Source organism: Melanostigma gelatinosum (genome assembly GCF_949748355.1).
Source record: "Melanostigma gelatinosum genome assembly, chromosome: 21".
NCBI lineage: Eukaryota > Metazoa > Chordata > Actinopteri > Perciformes > Zoarcidae > Melanostigma > Melanostigma gelatinosum.
The window spans coordinates 1,891,287-1,918,606 of NC_136654.1; the positions used below are offsets into that span (position 1 = coordinate 1,891,287).

At 45.4% G+C, this 27,320-nt stretch overlaps 2 protein-coding genes across 2 annotated transcripts; both read right to left on the reverse strand.

Annotated features, from left to right (window-relative positions):
- Positions 1-1,910: 1,910 nt before the first annotated feature.
- grnb (granulin b) lies at positions 1,911-9,171 on the reverse strand. The gene is made up of 15 exons (XM_079293197.1): positions 9,057-9,171; positions 7,534-7,659; positions 6,822-6,956; positions 6,472-6,579; positions 6,180-6,321; positions 5,827-5,936; positions 5,253-5,418; positions 5,066-5,157; positions 4,789-4,933; positions 4,416-4,513; positions 3,859-4,092; positions 3,424-3,693; positions 3,119-3,358; positions 2,738-2,971; positions 1,911-2,499 (listed from the first exon to the last, which is right to left on the reverse strand). Exons 2-15 carry the CDS (start codon positions 7,657-7,659, stop codon positions 2,353-2,355), a joined length of 2,247 nt encoding a protein of 748 aa, XP_079149323.1. The 5' UTR covers positions 9,057-9,171; the 3' UTR covers positions 1,911-2,352.
- A 441-nt stretch (positions 9,172-9,612) lies between these two features.
- fam171a2b (family with sequence similarity 171 member A2b) lies at positions 9,613-20,134 on the reverse strand. Its single transcript, XM_079293058.1, has 8 exons — positions 19,964-20,134; positions 17,803-18,030; positions 16,899-16,991; positions 16,163-16,321; positions 14,852-15,031; positions 14,637-14,750; positions 13,423-13,549; positions 9,613-13,217 (listed from the first exon to the last, which is right to left on the reverse strand). Exons 1-8 carry the CDS (start codon positions 20,043-20,045, stop codon positions 11,771-11,773), a joined length of 2,430 nt encoding a protein of 809 aa, XP_079149184.1. The 5' UTR covers positions 20,046-20,134; the 3' UTR covers positions 9,613-11,770.
- Positions 20,135-27,320: the final 7,186 nt, after the last annotated feature.

The following is a 27,320-nucleotide window of genomic DNA, read 5'->3' on the forward strand; positions in this document are numbered from 1 at the left end:
GATATTTTGTGACTCTACTTCTACTTTCAACATGTTTTGCACTGTTAGCACTTAATTGCACAATAAAAATGAGAATAATTACTGAAACAAACAACCCGACTGTTTATTAAAGCACAGCTGAAACGATACGTTGATTAATTCACAAGCTGAGTTACAGAAAGTTAATTATTTTAATACTCATTTCATCATTTTTCACAGACACATTTAACGGGTACTTGAACTGTACTTTGAATAAATTAAATAATTCAAAATGAAACCAATAGAATAACATAATATTTTAAGAGTAGTACTCTTATATGACACACAGATGATCTATACATTCCTGTGGGAATTAACACAATACCAGAGGAGGGAGGGTGTGTGTGTGTGTGTGTGTGTGTGTGTGTGTGTGTGTGTGTGTCTCCCTGGCAACATGTGAATGGGATCAGCGACGGACCAATAGCTGCGCTGTGGAGGACGGCTGCTCCACGTCAAAGGCTTTTTGTCCCTTTGGTTCCTGTTGGCGGGTGAAGTCTGCTAAACATAGAAGTGAAAGATATTCATCCGTAGAGATGAATCAATGAACACGATTATATCGATTGATGGCCGCTGATGAGGATCAATACTTTCCTCTTGTTCGCTCACTGTTCTGTGGACGTTTGACATTTCTGGGAAATACGAGATTCATACAAGATCTAGGTCTGTTTATTAAATATGACGCTTTAGAGATGTTAAGTCCCGCCTCTTCCAGTGTCCCTCATTGGATCTTATTTCATAAATATTTGGACATTTGTCTTTTTTCAGACAAGTCGAAAGAAATCATCCAAAATACACGTGTTTTATTTTACTACTTTGTCTTTTTTAGTCTGTAGATTTCTCCTAAATTCACCAAACGTTACCATTACATAATTCCTCATTTGTATATTTAAGCATCACAGTTATGAAAAAAAGAAACATACGAATAGAGCTTTTCATAAAAATAGAAAGGGTTGAACCCCGACGGTCTGTTAATGTTTAATCATGTTATCCAATAAATATTAACGTTTGTTTATTAACCGGTCCGTGGCAAAGAAAGTATCCCTGCTTTACTTCTTTTATGAAATATGAAAAACTCAACATATGACATCATTTAGGTTGTGGACTCATTCTAAGGAGGTGGGCTGGACTATCACACAGGAAGCTGTGTTTAAACCGGTGGGAGCAGGTCCTCCACAGAGTCTCACACACGGTCCTGGTCCTCCACAGAGTCTCACACACGGTCCTGATCCTCCACAGAGTCTCACACACGGTCCTGATCCTTCACAGAGTCTCACACACGGTCCTGATCCTCCACAGAGTCTCACACACGGTCCTGATCCTTCACAGAGTCTCACACACGGTCCTGATCCTCCACAGAGTCACACACACGGTCCTGATCCTCCACAGAGTCACACACACGGTCCTGATCCTCCACAGTCTCACTCTCTGACCTCGTTACAGCCGAGGCAGCGTGTCGCTCAGCAGAAGCGACGCCATGTTGGTCTGTGACCACCAGAGGGCACATGACGAACCACAGTCTGTCATGAGTTTACTCTGGTCGTCATAACAACTCTGATTTGGGGGGCCCTCATTCAGGTCCAGAATCTGACCTCTGGTCCTGATCCTCTACGGTCCTTCTTCACTTCCTGTTTTCTATCTGCTGCCTCAAATATTCACTACTGTGGATTCATCCGCCGCTGAAAATAGTCCCACCAAACAGAACTACTTCCTCCTAAATGTTTGATGAAAACTACAGAGATGTTTCTATGAAATGAGCGAGTCTTCAGTCAAATTAAACTACATAGTTGTGAGCCGTACAATCCATTTCATGGAGGAGCGACGTCACTACAAAAGGTTCTAAAGCTCTGGTCTGCAGACGGGAGAAGGCCCCAGAAAACAAACGAGACAGAAAAGTAATAAAACAACTTTATTTACCTCGACTGTTTTTCCAACAACAAGTCTGTTTTTCAAAGATCATCAAGGTGACACTTCTCTGCATTCTATCTAGTTAGTAAAAACAAAATGAAGTGTATTTTTGAACCAGAACGTACAGAACCTGTAAACAGTCAAAGAGAAGCTCAACGGCCATCTTTACCTTCCAGGTGATTTGTTGAAAATAAGAGCAATATGGAACACAAACATCGTCACTCATCATCTACAACAAGTGTGATCATGAGACACAAACTCCTGCACACATGTTGAAATAACAGAACCAGCAGATCAAAGTGCTTCTACGTCGTCGGCACGTCTTCATCGTCACTCCCCTGAAGGACACGTCAAACAGGAAGTGCCGTCCACAACAGCACGGAGGGTGTTATGGATCAAAAGATGGAACCGGTGCACCTTTTAGGAGCATTAAAGCCCTCGCGGGACAAAGTCTTTCCTTCTATCCCCGATCAGAGAGTCCCAGGTGAGCTGGGGGAGCAGAGCGCAGCCTGCAGCCTTCAGGTCACACGAGTACCCAACGGGACAGCAGCGCTGCGAGTCGGAGCAGCAGACCGCCTGTCAGAGGAAACGTCAGTTCGAGACGATGCAGTTTAGATCGAGCTTTAAAACACGAAGGAATGGAATTCATTGAGCAGATTTATTCATTATAACGACAATAGTCCTGTCCAGGGAGTACGTGTTCAAAGGATTTACCTCTCACGGCTGGAAGACACCATTCGTTTAAAGAACAGACGTTAACATTCGGACACTTTGGCTCATGTGAAGTGTTGATGCGAGTGAGGCGTGGACGTACCCGGGCTGAGGGGCAGCAGGCCCACTCGGAGGCCGACACCTTGCAGCACGTGTCCCGCGTCGGGCAGTGGAACTCCCCCGTGACGTCACACGGTACGTCCTCGTCCTCGGACCGTACCACTTTGACCTGAGGGAGGGTGAGAGCGTCGGGGTTCTTCTTCTCACACGTGCCGGTCTGCATGTTGCAGCTGTAGCCCTGAGGGCAGCAGTGCTCCTGGTCGGCACAGCAGACGGCCTGACCACGAAACCCCAACAAGGTAAAACATGGTGTGAACTTTAACGCTCTGGAGTAATTTGGGAACGTTTGGAAAAGCCGAGCTTCCTCACACTGTAGAAACGGGTGATTTTACAGTAATGACCGTGCGTGTGACGCCGTACAGACCTTGACCAGCGGGCAGCAGCCCCACTCCCCCGTCTGCAGCTTACAGCAGGTCGTTCCTGAAGCGCAGCTGCTCTTGTCGTCACACTTGACGTCCGCGACGGCGCCGGAAGCCTCGCTCAGGGCGTTGAGTTTGGAGGACCAGGGCACCACGACGTGGGGTCCCTTTGAGCAGGAGGAGCGGTGAGGATCACAGGTGTGACCGCTGGGGCAGCAGAGATTTCCATCGGCGCAACACACCGCCTGAAGGAGACTCAATCAATCACACGTAATGGGCTCTGCGTGTGTTCGGCTGATTAACGGCGTACCTTGGGCAGAGGGCAGCAGCCCCATTGGTGGGTCTGGTCCATGAAGCAGCAGGTGGTGTCTCTGGGGCAGCTGGTTTGGGGGTCACACATGTTCCTGGCTGGCTGAGGTGGACTGGAAACGGCCCGACTCGGCTCGGAGGTCAGAGCGGACACTTTCTCCACCCAGCGGCGTGAAGGCAAGACCCCCGACGGGTCGTCACAGGTCTCAGCCTCCAGGTTACAGACGCTATCGTGAGGGCAGCAGTGGAGGTGGTCATCGCAGCACACGGCCTGCAGCAACAAGAGTGTCATGAAGCTTCTGCAGCACAAAACTGTTAATTACAAGAATATTTACGTCGGCGTTGTTGTTCACGCTTCTCTAAACTATATTACTCGGATCTCTCTGAAGCGTACAAGCCGTCCACCGGACCGTCGCCCGTCCTCTACTCGTGTTACCTGAGGCAGAGGACAGCAGGCCCAGCCGCCGCTCTCCGTCCTGCAGCAGGTGGATTTTCCGGGGCACGACGTGGACTGGTCACACTTGGCGTTGCCGGTCGGTAAAGGGAAGGCGGGCACTTTGCCGAGCCACAGCGTCGCGGAGCCGCCCGAGGGGTCGACGCACGTGGCGGCCGCGACGTCACAAACGGTGCCGTGAGGACAGCAGTGCTGGTGGTCCTCACAGCACACGGCCTACAGGGAGAGACAAAGAGCTGAAGAGCATACGAGTCAGCAGCTAAAACATTTATAACCGTCCTCTGAGCTGACCGCCAGCTCTGGACAATGAAACCAGAATCCGTGCAAACACTGAATAAAAGTTTGCATGAATCATATTTCTACAACTAAATAAATAAAACACTGAGCCGAGATTAGAGGAGAAGCCAGTCGTCACTAGACTGTGGTTCCTCTCCAGACGCACAATGTGAGGCAGTGTGTTGAGTGCAGCTGGACAGAAAGCCAAACACAGAGGGTCTGTGTGACACACACACACACACACACACACACACAGTGGGTACCTTAGGTAGAGGACAACAGGCCCAGTCTCCCTCGGACAACTTGCAGCAGGTGTTTCCGTCGGGGCAGGTCACCGAGGGGTCACACTGAACGGCTCCGACTGAAACAAACGTTTCTATCAGCCGACGAACTTCACTTCAAAGAGTAGCGCCACATTCGCAGACAGTCTTTTTATTTCATGCATTCTTCCTCCTCCTCAAAACCTGCCGCCTACATCACCCACAATGCAAAGCAACCGCAGTTGAGTTGGAGATTTAGGCGCGTTATGCTAGCGGCGGCTAAAGTAGCCCATCTTCACAACACCAGCTGGAGAAAAGTAAACAATGCCGATCAAATATTTAAGCTCCGACGGTGACACAACCGTCGCACGCCGACCTCTGCGCTGAACCTCCAGCGGCGTCGTCACAGCCGCGGGGGTCTTCGTGGTCGTCTCTCCGTGGGCCGACACACAGGCGCCGTGCACGACGTCACACTCGGTGCCTTCAGGACAACAGTGGATCTGATCTGAACAGCAGACGGCCTGAAGAGAGGAACGCCTCGTAGTCAGTGTCAACATTTATAGAGAGCGAGAGACAGAGAAGAAGGGATTCATGTCTCAAGTTACAGACGCAGTAGTGTTGATCCTGTGAACAGGTTGGTTCAGGTCACTCACGTTGGGCATAGGACAGCAGCCATACGTGTCGTCGGTCATCTTGCAGCACGTCGTCTGATCCGGACAAGCCGACTTCTCGTCTGGACACTGAACTGACGGGACGAGAGGCCGGAACAGACGGAGACGTCAAGACTTTCCTGCACACAGTTTAATCCTAACTTTGGACTCTTACGGTGTGACCGCTTACCGTCGTCTGGCTCGGCAGCGGTCTTCTTCTTCAGTGGTGCGCTGGTCTCACCAGCGGTCTTCTTCTTCAGTGGTGCGCTGGTCTCACCGGACCTACAGACGCCGTGCTCCATGTCACAGATCGTGCCGCTCGGGCAACAGTGGAGATGATCGCTGCAGCACATGGCCTGCACACGATTACAATCACAAACAGAGTCAGAAAAATAATTAAAGGTTTAGCAGGAAATTACATAATTATTTACAGCCAAGGACCACAAACACCAACGAGTCTTTACAGGTACATTCAGGCGCTCACCATCAACGCTCATTTCCTTCCAATAAAGCCCTCAAACCACAACAACATGGTGTTTACGAATGCTAAAAGCTCAAAGTGTCATAAAGAGACACATTTCTAAAGTACATAAAACACAATGAACAACTTTGTGACACGAAATATCATATTTCAAATAAACTTTCAGCAAATAACACGTTGACCCTGCAGCGTCTTCTTTAAAGCCTGTTAGACGAGAACACGTACCGGACGGTGTGGATGTAAAACACATACAGACATACATACATATCAGAGTCGTGTGTACCTGTGTGTAAGGGCAGCAGCCGTAATCTCCGCTGCTGAGGACGCAGCACGTACAACTGTCTGGGCAGCTGCTTCTTCCTCCAGGACACGACACGGAACCCACCGGAGGAGCTACAGAAATACAACAAGGCCGTTAGAACATCATCATGCAAAGAAACGTCTTTAGTATATCATCACGTAAAGAAAGAAGGAAGAAACGTCATTAATTATTAGTGTAGCATCATCAGCATATAACATGACAGATGGATTTCAGTGACTTTTAACCTCTTTCTACCATCGTAAACATTCATTTTTAAAGTAGACCTTTGGCCCGACATGAGGACGCCATGACCGTCTACACGAGGAGTTCTCTACCTGAAGTATTGTCCCTCCGCCTGGCAGCTAGTTTCTCCAGCACGGGGAAGGACTCCAGTGAGGACGACACACACTTCGAGTGGGCGAGGTCGCACTGTGTTCCCCCGGGGCAACAGTGGAGCTTATCCTCACAACACACCGCCTGCAGAAGAGAGGAGCGTCATGTCAGACAGGCGGCGCAACAGATTCCTGCAGATGATGGAAATACATACTCGACTAGAAGGCCGTCAGGAGGAGAGGCTCACAGATGTAAAGTATGCAGTATGCGAGGCTGAGCTCACGTTCACGTCACCTTAGCTAACGGACAGCAGCCCCACGAGCTGTCGCGAAGCTGGCAGCAGGTGGTGTCGTCCGGACACTCGGACTCTTGATCCGGACAAATGACCGCTTTCACCGTCTCCTAGAGCCGCAACACGACACACAGCCCACGCATACCAATGACACAGAAAACCACACGTCAATGGCCGGACTGCAACTGTTCAGATCTGCTATTCATGAACATGTATCGAGTACTAGTGTACAGCAAAACCACAGACTTCCTACACAAACAAAAGTCTAACGAGCTCAGAATTAAGCAAAGGAATAATATAAAAAGCACCGACACACCACCTCCATCTTTGACGACGCGCTTGGTGAGCTTACCTGAAGGAGCAGCGCTCTGGTGGGAAGGCGTCTCATCCAGGCCAAAGAAACCGTCTTATTCACACACTTGCTGTGGACGAGATCACAGACCGTCCTCTCATAGCAGCAGTGGACGTGGTCGGAACAACACTCCGCCTGCAGGTGGAAAGAAGAAAGACGTGAAAAAGGTTTAAGACACGGAACAAAGAGTAGCAACAACCGATGTGTAGGAGAAGATCCAGGTCATCTCTGCGTCATCACGTCTCAACTCCTCCCGTTTCAGAGAAGCTTCAGCCGAGGAGAGGAACCGTTAAAAGACTCACGAAGCGTTTATTCAGTTAAATACTGGACTCACAGCAGTTTCCTATCAACTACCTGAACTCTGCTGACCCCAAATGATGGTGTTACCGAGTGCTTTTACTTTTGATACATGAAGTACATTTTGCTTCCAATACTTCTGTACTATTTAAAGTTACTAAAAGGAACTTTTATTTCGTGTTGGTTCTGTTGGTTGGTCTCGTTAGAAAACCTCTCATGTTACTGCAGCAGGGTCTGACAGCCTGCCCCTCTCAGTCCTGGATCAGGACTACACTGAGACTGGTTCAGATAGCGGATCAGGACTACACTGAGACTGGTTCAGGACCAGTTAGAAGTTCCTCACAGTAACTGTAAGGTTTTAAATGCAGGACTTTTATTCTACTCATGCAACTGAAATGACTGAACGGTGACTCACATACGGCAGCGGGCAGCAGCCGTATCCTCCCGTGGTGTTCCTGTTCACACACATGTCTCCATCCGGACAGAGCCGAGCGGAGCTCAGACCCAGCAGAGCCAGGACCAGGATCCCCATCTGCAGCATCTGAACACAGGCAGCAGAGAACAGGGCCGGCAGGAGTGACTCAATGTGTACCGACGATACGAACGGTGAGAGCCGACGCTATCTCACCTTTACGTTTGTGAGACGCTAACTCATGGAGCAAGTTGTTATTCATTGTATACTATTTTATCTTATCGTTTATGAATCTATTCCTTCAAATTTGATATCTGCTCTGTTATTGTACTGTATATATTGTGCGTTCCATACGTTATATTTTACTCTGTAAATTTCTGATGCTATAATCTAATTTCCCCCTGGGGATGAATAAAGTTTACAGCCATCGATAACAAAGACAGCTCGCCGTAGAGTTCATGTCCTGTTATTGCATTGACAGCACTCATATCTCTGGCATTTCATAACCCTGAACACCTGATATTCAATGACAAGTCACAAAATATTGATTTAATATTTGGTTTATCGTTGCTTTTTGTTCCTCTAGCACTCCTTTTGTGGATTTTAGCATTTTTACTTGATAAATGTGTTAAACAAGGAATTGATCATTAAATTAGTTGCCGGTTGTTTATTGAATCATAAATTGAATAACTACTTGTTGAGTGTGTACAAGATGTTAAATAAACCAATAACTGCTTCACGAAGATAAAGGTTGGAATTAAGAAGAGCAGCTCATAAAGACTCATGCACAGAGAAACATTTCTGCTCAATGTTTTTATCTTCTATCAGAAGAAAAGAGTCATCAGTCAACTTAAACTGATGACGTAGTGAAAGAGAAACAAACCTTAGAGTGAGAAACACTGCACACCATCTCACAACCTGCACCAGCTGTATTTTAATGAGTAATGATGTCACTGATGAATATTTTCTCAGTTTATTAATCTATAAACTGTCATCAAATAGCAAAAAAGGTGTCTTCATAAGTCTCTACATGTTTTGTCTCATCAACAATGTTGTATTATTAATCTAACTATGCAAAGTAGATGAAGTTATCAAATAAATGTTGTGCAGTACAACTAAAATACAATATTTGTCTCCAAGTACATACACACAGTATTTTATTTGATCACTTCAGCTACTTTGCATATTTAAATAGTAGCAGAAAATGGAAATACAGTACAAATGTACTAGGTTTCCACCTCTCCAATATATTATTATTAAATATAACGGTGTACTTTACCGTTACAGCTTGAGTTCAGTAGTTATTAACAAACAGCTCTGAGCTGCATAGTCCAACAACAACAACAACAACAACAACAACAACAACAACAACAGACACACCGTTAACCACCATCGATCACCATTGATCACCATGATACTGTGATAAAAGAAAACCGGGTTAGCATAGCATGCTAGGTGGCCAACAGCAATGCTAGCCGGTTTGAATGACTCTCGTGAGCGGCTGAAGGCGGAAGTGTCTTTCTTACCTGGAAGGTTTGCTCGTGAACAGGTGTGTCGAAGGTTTGCGCTGCTTCACGGACATTCAGAGCACAACGAAGACCTGATGCTGCTTTTCTATATATTCACGATTCAATAATCACATGACACACTGTCACGTGACTGCAGTTTGGCGTTAAAGGGACAGTACACAGTGAATGATCACGTGGACTGAATACATATTATTATGTTTATACTATTTTATGAGTAAATATTCACGACTAACTAAGCGTCAATTAACTAATCAAGTTAAAGGAAGGAAGTTTTATTTTATTTATTTCCTTTTTCAGATTTTTTAAATTTTATTTAAGTAAATATGTACTTTTTACTTAACATTTAATTGACATCTTTAGTTTATTTCCAGAAAATACACACAAATAAAACTTTATATTAATAAATACATATAATATATATATATATATAAATAAATTAACCAGCTGCCATATTGTATGGAAGCCCATTTCCACTAGCCAAAAAAAAAAAGGGTAACTAAAAATAAATAAATAATACATTAAAAAAAAATCACAAACGCTGCTGACCGTGGGAACACATTTATTTCTATTTTGTCTCATGTACAGAAAGAATCAATTTACAGTTTACAAACAGCTGACCAGGTTAATGAAGCAAATGCTTCACTGCACAGGATGAAGGCCTACAGTTCCCTCCTCCTCCTCACCCTCGCGTGTATTTGTACCATCAGTGAAAAACTTTAACGTGTCCTCTCCGGGATTCAGTTCTTGAGTAAATCTCGTGTCCACTAAAGAATCTACTGAGAAAACAGGTTCTCTCACGTCAAAACAAAAACAAGGAAGGAAAGCCACAATTGCACAACTCATAACAATATTAATATTAATTTGATATCTGGTCCCTAACAAACGTACATTTACAGCAGCGGACAGTTCAGTAGGAATCGTTTCATGGCATCGTGGTTTTTCTTCAGACTTCACATCACATGTTTGTACTGTAGGCTTATGAACAGCAAGCTAATGGTGGAAGGGACCAACGAGTCAGCACGACTTCTATACCGCCGGCGCTTCATAATCGACAAAAACAAAAGCACGGGTTGAGCTTTTATCTGCTGGATGACACGATCGCTTCACAGTCTGAGGCAGTGGTGACGCTAGAATCAGCGGGAGGAGCGTGTTGGTCAGTGTGTCGTTGTAAACATTTACGACCGGAAGTGAATTTTTTGTTAGAACTGGATTATGAGAAAATTCAGTGTATCTTCATGAAGCAGAGTTCATTTTGGCAACACGATTCAATGCGTCAGCGCATCACTTTTCTTTTCTTTTTTGTGCCAAACATCCTGGATCAATAATAAAAAAAGAGAAGATCATTAAAAACACCCTATTCTACATGTTACATGCACGACGTTTACACCATAAAATCTCATATAGTTCATCGTACCATTTACAAGTTTGGTGAAAAAAGAGGACAGATACAATAAAACGTATAGATATTAAAGGACAGTAACAGCCACTTGAGAAAAAAGTTGTCAGGTTATCTTTTGGCAGGCATGCTCCCCAGAGTGATGCGTGATGTAGTTCCCACAATGCAGTGTGCTTATTAGTGCCACGGTAATGCCTGGCTGCATGTTAAAGAGGGACCTGCATGCCTATCACTCCATCCTATGTGAAAGAAGGCACTTACAGGAGAGAAGTGGTTCAGGCCCGGTCCGGAGAAGAACAAGCCCCGTGGATCTCAGTAGAACATCAAACAGGGAAGTCTTCAAGTAAAGTGGTGTTTTGGCTGTTTAGGGTTACCCACGTTTTCTTGGCAATTAGAGGGGGAGGGGCTTTTGGGTGCCTTCTGTTTACTTCATACATTCATATGCATGCAAAAACCTTTTTCTAAAACCAAAAAATGATCCTTCAAACGTCTGGGAATCTATTTACACAACGGAAATCGCAGCGTCGACCAAAACGACAGAAAAAACGGCAGAAAGTCCACGTTCGTAAATCAGCGACGATGAGGGATGAAGGAAAGACTCACAGAGACGATGCTCAACATTTCAAATCATTACTATCTGATTACGTAATGCAAACACATGAACACAGCACAGGAGGAAGTGAGTCCCCGAAGGAGCAAAATGCAAGTCGCACGTTGGATTCTCTGTTTACAGGGGCGCAAGAAAATAATCAGTACGACCAGTTTCCTACGTATTCAAGCTTTGGGAAGCTGTTTCCTTGAAAGAAAACTTACTCTAGTTATAGTTTCAGGAAGGTGGAGACGTCTTCTACCATCTATGTGAGCATTGGTGTGTTTTAAGTCCAGGGAAGGAAATCTAATTCACCCACCAATCCCATAAAAAAGGTCATCCACTTCCAAAATGCTTGGTATCGATCAAACAATTATCTAATTATCAGCAAGTGCTTCCTTCTTATATTTTGCTCCATAAAATGGCTATTTCCACAGTCAGTGTGTGCGATGGCTCAGGCGATGGTTTTCAGTGATGTGAGGTGTCAAGAGTTCACGATAAACTGGATACGATAGATCATCTCAGTGGAAACCAGGGAGAGTAACGGAGACAGTGAGAGAAATCGCCTCACCAGGAACACAAAGGCCAAAACAACAACCTGAAAATGGAGCCAGTGAAGCGTGGTTGTGCTTATTGTGATCGCTCTCTCTCGGTGAACAACATCTTCCTCCATGTTCGTTGTGGAAAGATGAAAGACTGAAAGTGTCTTCATTAGGTCCACACAGCTCACTTCCTGGGGTGGAAGACCATGAGAGGCCTGTCTTCGATCTTCTGCCAGGGGCTCTTCTTGTTCTCATCTTTGTCGTCGGGATCGTCCTCAGGACTGGTCATGGAGTCGCGGCGGTTCTCGCTGTTGCTGCTGCGGCTGCTGTTCACGCGGCTGCGTCCTCTCCTGGGGATGGTGGACCCTCGGGAGGACGGACCCTCGTCCAGGAGAAGGGTGAGGGAGTTCTCCTCGGGGGAGACCGGGCGTCCCTCGCTGCTGCTGCTGGGCTCGCTGTGGTCGGGGTATGCCAGCTTGGAGTAGCACTTCCCACCGCTGCTGCCGACGCCGAGGCCCTTCCGTCCTCCCGTCCCCCAGCGCTCGTCTTTTCCCTTCCGGTTCATTCCCAACATGCGTTCTTGAGACTCCAGAGGCGGCTCAAGGTTGGAGTCTCGGCCAGCGCTGCTGGGGCCACCTAAGAATCCACCGCCACCGCCGCCACCGAGGTCATTCCCAGCATCTATGTAGGAGTGGCGCACATGAGCGTTGTTGCGTCCATCCAGGGAGATGAACCACGCCCTCGGGTGCTGCTTGACACCCAGCTCCAGTAGCTTCTTCTCCGTCAGAGCCTGCAGTTCCCCATTCATCTGAGCCATGGTGGAGTCGTTGAAGAGCACCGGGATGGTCATGGGTCCGCCAGAGGAGTCAGACGCCCAGCTCGGATCCTCGGAGTCGTCCCCTTGGGATCCTCCGCCTTGCTGCTGGCCTTGTTTCTGGGAGTGGTGGTGGTGGTGCTGCTGGCCTCCTCCCATCTGTGCGCCGTCTTTATCTTGGTCCTTCTGGTCCTTGCCGTCTTTAGAGAACTCGGAGGGCAGGCGCATGTAGTGGGCCGGGATGACTAGGGTGGGCACCATGCTCCGGTACATGTTCTCCTTCATCTGGTCAATGGAGCTGCAGAAGATGATCTGACCCGGTTGGGTGTTGAGGGAGGTGGGTCTGGCCAGGCTGTCTGCAGCTGCTGCCGAATATTCTGGAGGTTTGTCACTCTGGTTCGGCACGTACCCTTGGAAGCGAGGCGGGGACGGGGGATCCGAGGAGTACCCTCGATTGTCGTTGGCGCTGTGGTGTCGGTTGTAGTCTTCATGCAGCAAAGGGTTGTCCAGGTTGTTGGTCTCGGTGGCTCGCGTCACCTTCATGGGGAAGCTTTCGCCACGTTGGGGACCTGATCCGTTTTTCCCCTTCGCGTGTCGCAGCATGTGAGCTGGAACGTGCTTGGTTAGGTCCTCCCGTGAACTCTGGTAGTCTCGAGCTGGGGACATGTCGGATTTGTCGTTAGAGGGGCCGGACTCAGCGTGGCCTCCACAGATCAGATTCAGCCGTGAAGTGGACGTACCCTGGTCTCTCTTGGCACCATTTATATTTTGCGTGTGGGGTTTCCCTTGCTGGCGACGCGGTTTTAAACACTTTCGCCTAAAAACAGGTAAACAGAAACTGAAGGTCAGAAATGAAAGAAGCACCTGTAATCTGCTGGGGATTATTAGTGGAGTCTAATCTCAAATCAAACCCACATTCACAGTTATAGGTATTTGCAATTATCATTCCCAAAATCCCAGTTGTCATTTTTGCTATATAAATAGAAGCCTGAATGTGAGACCTGCGCCTACGCTCCCCACACCTGCAGTAGTAGAGCAGCACACAGAGCAGGATGAGCACCAGCAGGGCCAGCGAGCCCAGGATGGAGAGCAGGAACAGGGTGTGGTAGGTGGTGATGTCCCTCAGGCCTGGATGAGACAGACCCGATCCTGCAACACAAAACATGGCAGAAAGACGTCTGAGAATCAAGAATCGTGTTCGTCCCTTTCTCAATACTTCCCTACCCTGTCTGTGCCTCAAGTCCATTGTGTTTGAAAACAAGTTTCATGTTTCAAAAGAGACGAAACAGATGGTCACTTCTATTAAACAAACAGGAGGATACAGTCTATTTGCTGGGGACTATTTTCAGCGGCGGATTAATCCACATTTGGTGTTCTAGTGAGTGTTTGTGGCAGCAGGACGGTGTAAATCATTTATGTTTTTGGACAAAAATGGAGCTCGATTGCACAGAGAACACACAAAAACTTCTTCCAGCGACAACATTTCACATATGTGATGCTTTTATCAGCTTTCTGGGAATAGACTGATGCACAAATGAGTCCTGGAATGCAGAAATGAGTCAGCACTTTTACACTTCCTGTTCCCTCGTCTAGAAGTCAATGTGTTTCTTATGTGTTTTTGGTTAGATGTCTGAAATAATGTGTTTTCCACAAGCTGCAGTTATTTAAAGGTTTAGTTCCCTGATATAAAACAGGTCAGTAAAACCCCTCTGGTGAATTTAGAAGCTTCTACGTCTCTTAAAAAGAGACGACTAGACGTCCTCACTAGAACACTCGTCCTCCTTCAGCTTAGCGGTGAAGACGTGAAGTCATGTGACCGTGCTGGAGTTCCTTTATAGCCTGACGTTAGCTTTGTATTTTGCACTTCAAACATCATAAAAGTGGAGTTCTTTAGTGACGATGATCTTGATGAACTAAACGCGGAAGAAACATAAATGTTTAGAGTTTAAATTCTGCAATAATCCAAAATCCAAAGAGAAAAAACCTCCAGTGAGATGCTAACTTCCTGTTCGTCATCCTTGCAGCAGTTTTTGTCACCAGATTAAATACTTCAAGTACCAATTTTAATACCCTATTATGGACTTCTCTAAATTATGCAACGGCCCTGAACATTTCATTACAGTCTGCCTTTCCGGTTTTCCCCCCTGAGAGACATACAGGAACATCTGCTGCCCCAGAGCAGCAACACTGCAGATTACTAACAGCAGAGCGGAGGCGTGAAGACGAGTTCCTGCACCTGAAGATGAAGGAAACGCAGCCAACCAGTATCCCAGCTGAGGAACCACCACGTTCCACACGAACCGATGGCCGTCCGTCTTGATGTAGCCCGTCCCGTTCCGAACCCACAGTCCTGCAGAAATGTACGTTATCGTCCCCGTTATTCACAAACGGCACACAGAGGAATACCAAACACGAGCGCGCCTGACATCACGCTCTACGCGCTTCCCTCACCCGTCTTAGGCTGATACAGCCAAGCCGGCACACTGGTGGCCATCCTGTTGCGGGTGTCGGACGGCAGCGGCACAGAGATCTGGACCGGGTCGGAGACCTGGATCACACGGCCGTCTTTGTCAAAGAGCTGAACGCTGACCACAGCCAACGCTGTCAGGTCCATCCACCCTGTTTCTGCACCTGAAGAGAAGAAGACTTTTACATGTCTGAGAAACGTCTTCAGGTACTTGATGACTCGGGATGTTTGAGGACAATACATTCATTTTAATATGTATGAAACACTCAGTATTTGCCTCTATTGTCAGAAGTAAAATTGGATTTCTGTCACTTCTGAACCATCATTTAGTTCACTGAGCGGTGTAGCGGCGCATGACTGTGACGTTCAATAAAATGTAAACTTATTGCAGCAAGTAGCATTCAGGGAATGATTTCAGACACAGTCAATACTGACATTTGAGAGAAACATTTGTTTCATTATTTCTTTATCAACTATTTTTTTTAGCAAGAATCCCTCAGATAAGAGAAAGAAGAAAGATATATTTAACACCAAAATATAGGAAATAAATAAACCTAATTATATATATATATATTAGGGGTGTAACGGTTCACAAAACCCACGGTTCGGTACGTTTCGGTTCAGTAGAAAACTATAAATGCAGAGAAATGTACTTGATTTTAAAATGTATTTATTCATTACAACTAACATCATGAAGTTATTCTTTGACTTTGAACAATGATGGAACTATACCTGAGTGACTCATCTTCTGGGGTGTCTTCTTAGCAACACATCAGCATAAAAAACAAGAACTGCTCCTTAATGTTATGTAGTATTGTTACTTACATCTTGCAAAAGAGATTTGTCATCTCAATGGGACTACCTGCTTAAATAAAGGTTTTTTTTTTAAAAGAAAAGATTTTTTTCTTTTTTTATTCAAACGTATTCGGTTCGTCATGCGTACCGAACGGTTCAATACGAATACGCGTATTGTTACACCCCTAATATATATACATTTAGCTAAAAACGAATGCAATCCTGCAATAAATCCATCCTTCATTAAGCTCTTAATGATTTTGTTGAAACTGTTTTAGGGAGAAAAAGAAGCTCACTGTTGTGTACAGTATGACTGGATGCTGAAGCACTGCAACATCTGCCCTACAGATGCACAACAGCCTCTTGGCTAACTGGTGCATTCACAGGAATGTTTTATTAATGTGCACGATGCCGATACCAAATAAAGCAACACATGAATCAACATTTCCCTCGAATAGAAACACCCGTCCCAGACAGCGGGTGACTCCTCGACGCCCCACCTGAGCTGTTGGTCTCTTGGCCCAGGAGAAACGGGAAGCCGCCGATCTCGTACTGCGTCCGGGCCGTGGTCAGCGTGGCGGAGAGCGCCGTGTAGTTGGAGTCGGACGGCAGCTTAAGAGACTTCCTCTGCAGCTGCAACAGCGGCTGGTTACGAGCTCCTGCGGAGAAAACAATCGGTGAAACCTGCAGCCTGCTCGTGTCCGAATATCTCTCAACATGTGTCCTCATACTGATACAGCAGCTGAGCTGATCAGCTGAGCTGATGCTACCCGCCTGCAGCAGGTTGCCATCGCGACAGCAGCAGCAAATAACGCGGGGTCATCGAAATGTTAAGCAGTGAAGTCTGTGGAGGCCTGAATAGATACAGGAGAGGGGGAGGAGAGGGGAGGGAATCCATCCTCTCTCTCTCTCTCTCTCTCTCTCTCTCTCTCTCTCTCTGCTGGAGACGAACTAATTTAAGACGTGATGACGTGTTGACCCGTCAACAACTGTTGACGGGTCAAGCTGACTCTCCCAAGACCCATAAATAGGACACCGGTTACCCAACAGGTCTAGCTCTTGATACATCGCCCTTTGTGATTTACTGTTTTTAAAGAATCGGACTCATGAATTGCGTCTCAGCTCTTTGGACTGAGCTGATAATGGCTCATGAGTCCAGGGCTGTGACAGGATAAGTGAGCATGCATGACTTATGATCACATATTCAGGTTGAAATGTTCCCAGATGTTTCTTTACCTGGCGACCCAGACAGCACCTGCAGGACGTCATCGTACAGGATGAGAGTTCCCGGCCTCTGGACCAGCAGGTACAGGCTGACTGATGCGTACACTTCAAAACAAACACAGCAGACTTCAGACAAGCATCGAGGTAACGTTCAGATTCTTCATTCATCGAAAGTATTTGACTTAAACCAATGATAAAGAGCACAAAATGAAAGTGGAACATGTGGTCATTGTTACTTAAACAGTTAATGATAAGTTGATCGTTTGGCTTTTTACTTTATTAAACTATTGTAATGCGACTTCCAATCGACCAGCATTCAGATCAATGAGATGAGTTTCTCCGTTATCAATAACTGTGTTACAATACGACGGTATGGCCTTGAATTATATGTAATCATTTTGTTTTGTATTTGTCTTTGTTGGTTTTTAGTTTGAAGGAAGACAAACGTGTTATAAAAGAAGACGTAAGAGGAACTACTTCCCATCTGTATACAATACAGTCATTCCAGATGATACAATTAATCAGATAGATGTGACCTGTATAAGCAGCAGAAAACCATTAAAAATGATGAATTCATTTAAAATTTTGCAAAAGTAAACACTTGATGAAGAGCTGGTGTTTGCTGCAGGTCTGATGTCGGTCACTAAAACTCCACAGAGGATTAAAAACAGCCTCCTGCAGCACAAACTACTCTTAGTTTATATCTGTATGACATCTACTAACAGCCTGTGATCACTGATAACAACATTACATCGAAGACCTTTGAAGCCCTGCAGATGCAGTTTGATGAGAGACTATAGCTGCACAGCCAGCCAATGAGAAGACTGACACCATCCTGTTCACGGGCAGATTTCACAGCTCGACAGAGTCGTCAGAAGGAAACTGTTCTTCACTCTCAGTAAAGAAGTGAACTTACGGGGGATGCGGCTGGAGTGCCAGGGCACGGAGTTGGTGACGTAGTCTTGTTTGGAGGCCGTGATGATTACCCATGATCCCGTGCGGTACAGGAAGCTGACTCTCAGGACGCCGTCGCTGCCGGCCCTGCTGGACGCCAAGACGGTGTGGTTACCGTGGACTTCCACCTCAGCGTCCGCCAGCGGAGACAGGTCGCTGTTGTCGAACACCTGGACTTTAATCTGCACCTCTGGGATGAACACACAACGACAGAGCGGCTCGGTAAATGTCCAGAGAGCTGAAACAATGAGGGATTCACCAATCACAGTGGATCATCACCAACGAAACACATCGGCAAAGTCTCAAATGTGGCAAGTTGGAACCGGTGAACGATCTGTTTTGTCTCACTAAAGACTTTGTGTTTCTTTGGGTGAATCCTTTGCAGGAAACAAACAGTATTTATTGTTCCTGATGGATTATGAGCATGATGTTTATCAGCCCCAGAACATTTTGTTTCCCATCTTGGACAAGCGTTGATGTGGGTCACACTTGGGGCGGGGGTGTTTCCATGGATACAAGCTGACTCTCCAAAGAAAGCTGGCTCAGGCTCTGCAGCACCACGAGCTGTCGCCATCTTAACCCTCCGGGCCTCTCGTGACAAACCGCTCCATGCAGAACCTCACTCATCTCACTAATGGCTGCACTCTCATCATAAACGACATGTATATGTGTGTGTGTGTGTAAATAATGTCAGGCATTACCATAATTGGTTGAATAAAGGCTCCCTTGTGTGTGTGTGTGTGTGTGTGTGTGTGTGTGTGTGTGGAGAGGATTTCCTCAGTCTGGGCTTGAAGCAGCTCCATTGACAGAAACACAGAACACGGAGGAGTCCTCACTCAGAGTGCTTCACTGTACATCCAGTGGGAGCAGTGCATCACCCACTGGCTTTAAGACACGACTTCGGCATTTTGGCCGCCGCCATCTTGGTTTTTTTAGGCAACCAGAAGAGACACGAGAGGGTGGAGCTAACTACAACCGAACACTGCACAAGACACTCCAGGCAAAAAGGTTACAGTTCACTTTCATGAAGTGGAAATCAATTCCACTGAGGTATCAATTAACCGACGACGTAATCAGTACGAGCAGCTGGGGAGCAAAAGATCGATTCAGATTCCATCTGAAGGAGGTTCCAACAGACAAACAGAGGACAGGAATACTGCATTACCTGAAGAAGAGTACTTTGAATGCTTCTCAGGTAAAAGTGCTGCCAGCTCAATGTAGTAAGAGCATCAAGAAGAAGAGTACGGACTTCTTCTTCATCATTATATCTTCTTTATTATGAATGCTTTAGCAGCATGTGCCAGTTAGGAACTTTAAATACGTTTTGTACGTTTAATCTTTCACAAAGCGTCATATTTTAAAAGCTGATCACATGTTTCAGCTCTAGAATGAATGTAGATCCATTACCGGTAACAGTCCATCACATCTTAACTGCTTTGTATCGTGTGGTATTGTTGGTTGACGTTATGTTTCGTGTGTACCTGTAGAAGAACGACAGTCATAGAAGTAGAAAGTACAATGTGTCCCTTTAACAGTAGAAGTACACAGTAACTCAAAGTGAAAAGGTACAAGTAGAGTAAATGTACTTCGTTACAGTCCAGCACTGAGACCATCCATGCAGCTCACAATAGCTTGAAGCCTGAATAATGAAGCAGTCATTACATCATGTCCTCCAAAATGAACACGATATAAACACTGGCGCCTTTTTATTGACTGCTGCTGCTGCTGCGTCCATATGCACGTTGACTGTTATTGATTCGTGCAGCATGCATTTGTTCGTGAGCTCTCTGCAGACACGTTCGGACGCACGAGCCTCCATTGTTGTGCAGAAGCAGACGCAGACACGCGGGCCTGCGGACTAAACATGCAAAGGCCTGCAACACACACTCGTTCAGTATCACAGCATGAAGCGCGAGCATGAAGCACGAGCGCGTGACATCACCTCACAGATATTATAGAATGTGAAATAACATCACACAGCCCCCCCCCCCCCCTCTCCTCTCGGGCTACACTGTATCACATCAGCGGTGCGGAGACATTTTCGTGTCGACAAAAGCCATAAAAAAGCAACCACTCCCATCTCCTCTCATTGTGCCGCATGCACCCCCCCCCCCCACGCTTACCGACTGCTGCCGGATCTGGAAGAGATTTTGCGGCGCAGATCGAGACGAAGAGGAGCAAACGAGAGATGTAGCTGGCCGGCATCCTCGCAAACTACATCTCTAGTCCCAGCTCGGCGGCCATGAGTCCATGTCTCCTCACAGCTTTGAGCTCGAGCTCCGAGATGCTGCCGCCGTCCGTCGGTCTGCGTGTGTGTGTGTGTGTGTGTGTGTGTGTGTGTGTGTGTGTGTGTGTGTGTGTGTGTGTGTGGGCTTCTCCTTGTTTTTATTGTCTGAGGCTGGAAGAGGAAGAAGAATCGCGTCCAACGGTTCCCTCTGCTGAGCTCCAGAGGAACAGCGACTTGTTCCTCTGATGTAAATGTTTACAGAGACAGACCATGATGTAATGTATAGTACCACAGTGTACAAATACTCTGTTACAAGTAAGAATAAATAAATAAAAAGTCCTGCATTCCAAACTCTACTTGAATAAAAAAAAGTATTTGCACCAAAATATATTTAAAGTACTAAAAGTAAAAGTACTCATTATGTAGAATGGTATATTTCAGAACAATATATATATATATATATTATTGGATTACAAGTATTGATGCATTCATGTATTCATCACTTTCATATGGCAATGTCTAATTTTGATATTTTTATTTCATATATATATATATGTTATATATATATATATATGTTATATCTATATGAGTGTGATATGAATATCCAGAACTGGAGGAATCTTAAGCTATTTCTGGCTTCGACCTTCTTCTGCACAATGTTCAAACTTATTCTCAATTTCTTTGCGTCTAAATGTGCCAATAAAAAGACGCAAAAAAATGTCATATTTTTGTATTTATGTAGCACTTTTAAAAGAACAAAGCCTACAAAGTGCATAGAAACAAACATAAATACATAAATGTTACATAAATGTAGACCGTGTGATGACCCCCCCTCCCCTCCACTAGGGGTCTGTGTCCTGTTCGCGGTCTTCAGCATGTTGCTCGGCAGCTGATGATGCTGACATCACTGATTACTGACTCTCCATGTTTGTTCAGTTCATGTTATCCTGGAAATAAAAGAGTTTATTTATTACTCTGTCTCCCATACTTGTCGCAGCCTTTGAGCCGGAGTGTAACAATAATTAAAAAGTGCTACAACATTGAGCAAAGAAGCAACATAAAACAAATGAAACGTATACTTTGTGGAGCATTTGGTATTTAGAACGGGATCCTATGAAGTTCAATCTGAATCTGAATCTGCTTCTCTCATCAGAGCTGAAGCTCCGACAGAAGAGACGACACGGCTGCAGCAGCTGCTCGTCATATTTATGATGGTGGGCCTTTTCTAAATTAAAACGTCGTGTTGCACAAGTATTTCATTCCTGGCAATATGGAGAGGTGTTTCCAGATTTATCGTTCTGAAGGAAAGTGGTGCACGTAGCTTACAGGTATTTCTATATTCAGGACAGAAATCCACTCGGTGAGAGGCGGCTTCTCAGACTCACAACTGTCTCCTCATCGCCAGATATTTGACAGCACATGAATCACGAGGCCGAGTGCTTGGGATCAACTCTGGGTTGATCATCAGAAAATGAACCCTGTGAGGAGAAGGGATCCTTCCTCTGTTCTGAATTAAAATGGCAGAAAATGTCTCTCAAAAATGAAAATGAAATAAAACAGTGATATCTTCCTGTTATTGTGAGTAAATAAGTTCATTTAAACATAAGCTGGTATTCACATTAAATGGATTTATTATCGTCAAAGTCAGTTACTTACTCACATGTGATGGCGTCGTATGGAGCTCATTAGATGTTTACGGTCGCGTTTGCTGACTGCGTTACAGATGTAACCGATTTATAAACGTCTTTAACAGCGACTGTAAAGAACATCATTTGACTCACAGCACGACATCTAAAAATCTCATTTTAAAATGTCTTCTAATTTTCGAGAGCGTCCTCGGGTGTCAACACAGATATTAATGAGCTCATAAAGGAAGATTAATATCTGAGACTCTGCTGCATAACAAAGCATGTCGCTGATTACCAGATGGTGCGGGGACGGGGGGGGGGGTCTACCTCTCTTATTTGATCTTTTTTTTTGTAAAATCTGTTAATATTTGAGGTCATTATTGAAGCTGCTGCCTCATTGTGAGGGCACGACCCGCCGTCCACCAGCAGGGGGCAGAGGAGAGCCGGAGCGTCCCGCTGGCTGTCACCTTCACTGCACACTTGTTGAATTCATGTGATGAATGAAAACCTGAGATCAGATGTGACAGGAGCCACACCTCTCCGCTCTCAGCTCCTTTAATCCTGAAGTCAGCCCCGGTCCTCACAGGGGCGCTCGCATCTACAAAGGGGTGTGTGTGTGTGAGTGTGTGTGTGTGTGTGTGTGTGTGTGTGTGTGTGAGTGGGACACAAGATGAACAGATGTAGAGAGCAAAGAGAACCAGCACCGGGATGAACTGTTTTTGTCTGCTGAGAAGAGAATCACAAAAGAACGTGATGTAAGTCAACGTCCGATCAAAACATCATGTTTGTCTTGTTGTGTGTGCTGTTTGTAATGTCTGTCGAGATGGATGCCTCTCTCTCGTATTTGCAAACCAAGTCTACCTACGGGTACAAATAAAAGTAACCTGAACCTGAACCTGACGTGCCGAGTTTGTCTGAGCGGCAAATTAAAACAGAGATGCTTCCTCAAGTTAAAAAAGGAACAGCTAATTATCCAATCAAAGCCAGGGCTCGTTAGGTGTGAGGGGTGTAGCCGACACAAACCCATCAAACAGGTTTCACAAGTCTCATTATTATTACGTTATAAACTTGCTGCTCGGTCAACTCTCAACTTTGTCTTTAATCAGTTTCTACTCTCATACTAGTTGGATATATCTGATGTATTCTTATATTTATTTTTACTTTTCTATATATCTGTATTTATCGATGTCTTCGTGCTACTAATGCTGCAACACCTGAATACCTGAAAAGTGTTGCCATTGTTACTTCAATTTGCCATATTTGTTTATTGACGTACTTATGTCCTGAAAGGCCCTCTGCACGCTCAGTAATGTTTATTATGACTATTTATTGACGAGGAGCGGCGAGAAGCACAGATGATATTGAAAGCAGCTGTAGCAAAAACAAAAATGCAAGATGGAACCGTTCAGCCGGTGTTTTTACTTTCTGCTGCTCGAAAGGAGCTCTAAACAAAAGCAGTTCCTCCTCTCGTGTTGCACCGTCTCTGTTTTCTCTCTTCACAGTATACATTCACACAAATCCTTATCCTCCAAGGGCGTGTTGAAGAACGGCAGGGCTGTAAATCATCCCCCCGATGAAGCCGCGCTGTAAATGAAACGCCCTCGTAAAGCACACAGACATGCGCCTGTATAATTGGGCCATTATTCCGACTGGAATCCTGAACAACGTGGTCACGGACACAAACAACGGCTTCAGGCTTCACCGTCTATATGTCTTCTTTTCAGCACCGTCACCTCCGTCCTGGCGTGTGATTCTTGGCTCAGACTCCAGGTGCATTGCGACACATCCTTCAGCTACAGCTTCTTGAGCAGAAGACCTGTCCAACTGACATTCCTGCACAACAACAAGCAGCAGTGTGTGTGCGCGTGATAATTAGAACGCGTGCTCCACGGAGCCTTCTCACGTCTCCTTGAGTCTCTCCGTTAGGTGCCCGCGGGGGGAGTTTTATTTTTAGCTCTTTGGTCTTTGATTAAAATATGACTCTCTTGTTGACCTTCACACCTGCCGCAGCTCTGCCAAGTCCACGGGAACACGAGCGCTTGATAAATAGAGAGCTGTCACCGGAACCGCTGACGAGACATAATCAATGGGCCGGGCCCTTCCTGTGCACGGCCCCTGTGAATGCCATTTTACCCAACGGGTCACGTCACGCTACGTATGTGCGCGACGAGCTTCTGTTGCAACGCTAGCGGCGTGGCTCAATGTTGCTCTGTTGGTCGGTCCAGACTGGAAATATCTCAACAACCATCAGATGGGTTTGTGCAACATTTTGCACAAAGGTTCATGGTCCCCAGAGGAGGACCGCCAACAGAGAGGCAAAGTCCCGCCCCTTCAGGTGGACCACAATGGGACCTTATTTGGGAGACAACACATTTTCTTCCTAAACCTAAGCAATTGTTTTTGTTTGAATTCACAACGTTAACACGTGATTGTGGAGCGCCATCATTTTGACGAGCTGGACTACCCTGCGACAGGCTGACCCGGCGGCTTGCAGCTAACGGTGCTAACGGCGCTAACAGAGCTAACAGCGTTACGTGACGGGGGACGTCCTGACTACCTGAGTGTTGTCCGTCTGTTGGTTTCAGCACTACGGACAGCGCCGTCCAATACTACCAACACACACCGTCGTAGCTACGCGCATGAAGAACATGCACTTATTGAAATCGTATTGCTCCGCTCAACCCGTCTAACATTCACACGCAACATGCCAAGCCTCACATCAACATTACATTGTTCTGCTAACAATCCCACGATGCAAAAATACAAAAGTAGTTGCAACGTTGATTCGTGATTGTAGGAAACTCCAATAAACTAGTGAGCATCGACTATATAAGGAGCAGTGACGGAGCGATTTCGGACACGGCCTCGGTTTTGTTTTCGTCTCACAGGAAGCGGCAGACGGTCGATGGATGAGCGGGTAGAAATATCGATCGGCACAGATAGAAAGAATAATTGACAGATGATGGATGGATGAAAAAGAGAAGCAGATGGGCTGGAAAAAGGTTGGAGGAGACTGACCTGCTGCACCTTGTTGGCGGCTTCATTACCTTAACGGATGACTGTCTGACAGAAACACTCTTTGGATGTCCAGATAAATTAAAGTCGCTTTAATTCCCAGCGGGCACGTTGCTCTTTCTGTGAGTGTGCATTTTCTTGTGTTTGTCTATTTGTTTGTATTTGTACTGTATCTTTAAGAAGTATTCATGGTTTATTGTTTCACAACATGAACTCAAAATACATTTAATTTGACTTTTTTTAACTGTCATGAACAGACAGAATATCAAAGTATATCACATATAAGATACTAAATACTGCAGCAGTCATATTTTTACTACTTGTATCTTCGTTGTATTTATATTTAATTTGCATTTGTTTAGTTTATATATTTGTACTTTTTAGTCTTGCTCTGAATTTGGAACTCAATCAAATTTTGTTCGATTTTTTATTATTTATTTATATATTTTTATTGTTTACTTTATTTTAATCCATTTTCAGTTTGTATTTAATTTTATCAGTACTTGCATTTTTTAATTGTGTTGTACTTTGTATCGTTTGTTTTTCATTCGTATCTCTATTTGTGTTTTTGATTTGATTTTGTTGTTGTTGTTGTATTTCATATTTATCTTTTGTTCCCCTAAAACAGATTGCATTTCCATCTGTGTTGTTATCATCGTACACAACCACCGACCATCATCCCGTAAGTGTCAGGAGTCTAAAATGCCCAAATATGATTGTCAGGAAGTAATCCCGCTGAAGAGTATCGGAAATGAGATGCACCGCTGAAGTCCACTACACTTTATTAATTCATTTTTAAATGTGATCAGGTTGCAGCGCTGAGCTCTCACAGTGTTGAGCGTGAATGTCACGGCTGTTCTGCACGTGCATGAGAACAAATGATCAGAGCGGCTTCATGGATGAAACCTTCTCAAAGGTTAACGGTGCGTTCGGGCACAATGGCCGTCTTTGTCATGGCGGCCTCATTAGCATGCACAGAGTTGTGTCATGTTGGGGAAGGTGCTACTACATCCACCCGTCATAAAATCAATACTCCATCTTCCGAAGGCTCCACCAACAACTCATTTCGGCTTCGTCACAAAACCCCGGTTCAAGGGCCGACTCTCAAAATTGTTCACCCCCGGTTGAAATATCAGCGAGAGAGGAAGGAGGAGACGTAGCGATTCGTAAACATGCACTTCATAAATATATAAATATACAGTCGTTCTCCCGGTGGTCCTTGTTCTCTGCGGCGCGCCGTCTTTTGTCCGTTTCCTCACACGCGTCCTGTGTGAGGCGAGTGGTGTGTTCGGTGTGTTTGTTGTTGTTGGACGAGCTCTTCAAGTGGTGCTCTGAATGTGTGCCGGTACGACACAGTGCACAGATGTGGCAAAAAATCAAAACAAGAATCAGCATGAGCACGCACACACACACACATACACACACACACACACACACACATACACACACAATCACATTGTTACACACACAAAAACACACACCTCACACACACACACACACACACGTTTTCTAGGTCACCGTCTTCACTGAGTGACTTGACAAGTTTTCCGATCTCAGAAAAATCCGTTTGAAGTTCGCTCCAGTAATTGGACGAATGAATTTACGATTTTGCAACTTTTCTTGCTGACTATTGATGTATTTAAAAAAATAACTAATCGACAAAGACTCCAACTGACTTGTTTTCAAGCTCTCGACCGTATCGCATGGTCTTCATCAGCGGGTTGAGTTGGGTCAGAAGCAGATCTGGTCCTATTCTACCCAGATCTGGTCTGGTTTAACCCAGATCTGGTCCTATTCTACCCAGATCTTGTCTAGTTTAACCCAGATCTGGTCCTATTCTACCCAGATGTGGTCTAGTTTAACCCAGATCTGGTCCTATTCTACCCAGATGTAGTCTGGTTTAACCCAGATCTGGTCCTATTCTACCCAGATCTGGTCTGGTTTAACCCAGATCTGGTCCTATTCTACCCAGATCTTGTCTAGTTTAACCCAGATCTGGTCCTATTCTACCCAGTTGTGGTCTAGTTTAACCCAGATCTGGTCCTATTCTACCCAGATCTTGTCTAGTTTAACCCAGATCTGGTCCTATTCTACCCAGATGTGGTCTAGTTTAACCCAGATCTGGTCCTATTCTACCCAGTTGTGGTCTAGTTTAACCCAGATCTGGTCCTATTCTACCCAGATCTTGTCTAGTTTAACCCAGATCTGGTCCTATTCTACCCAGTTGTGGTCTAGTTTAACCCAGATCTGGTCCTATTCTACCCAGATCTTGTCTAGTTTAACCCAGATCTGGTCCTATTCTACCCAGATGTGGTCTAGTTTAACCCAGATCTGGTCCTATTCTACCCAGATGTGGTCTGGTTTAAACCAGATCTGGTCCTATTCTACCCAGATCTCAAATGTAATATAATTTCAAACACAAGTAACAGAAACATTGTATGTTTTGGGGTCAAAGAGGATATTTTCAGAGATACAAGTGAAGTGGCTTTTGTTGAAATTGATGTGAGGTCGAGTTACATAATTCATGAAGCGTTCATCAGCTGTTAGCAGCTGACCAGTAACATTAAATCATAATCATGCAGATCAAACACTGACCCGTTCCTCCTGCCT

Coding starts and splice junctions, on each gene's coding strand:
- grnb (XM_079293197.1), bottom strand. CDS start 7,659: ATGCTGCAGATGGGGATCCTGGTCCTGGCTCTGCTGGGTCTGAGCTCC. Junction 6,322..6,471: donor GCTGCTGTCCGTTAGCTAAG/GTGACGTGAACG, acceptor TCTCTTCTGCAG/GCGGTGTGTTGTGAGGATAA. Junction 2,500..2,737: donor CCTGCTGCCCCTCAGCCCGG/GTACGTCCACGC, acceptor TTCCTCTGACAG/GCGGTCTGCTGCTCCGACTC.
- fam171a2b (XM_079293058.1), bottom strand. CDS start 20,045: ATGCCGGCCAGCTACATCTCTCGTTTGCTCCTCTTCGTCTCGATCTGC. Junction 16,322..16,898: donor GGTGCTGTCTGGGTCGCCAG/GTAAAGAAACAT, acceptor TTTTCTCCGCAG/GAGCTCGTAACCAGCCGCTG. Junction 13,218..13,422: donor GTGCTGCTCTACTACTGCAG/GTGTGGGGAGCG, acceptor ACCTGTTTTTAG/GCGAAAGTGTTTAAAACCGC.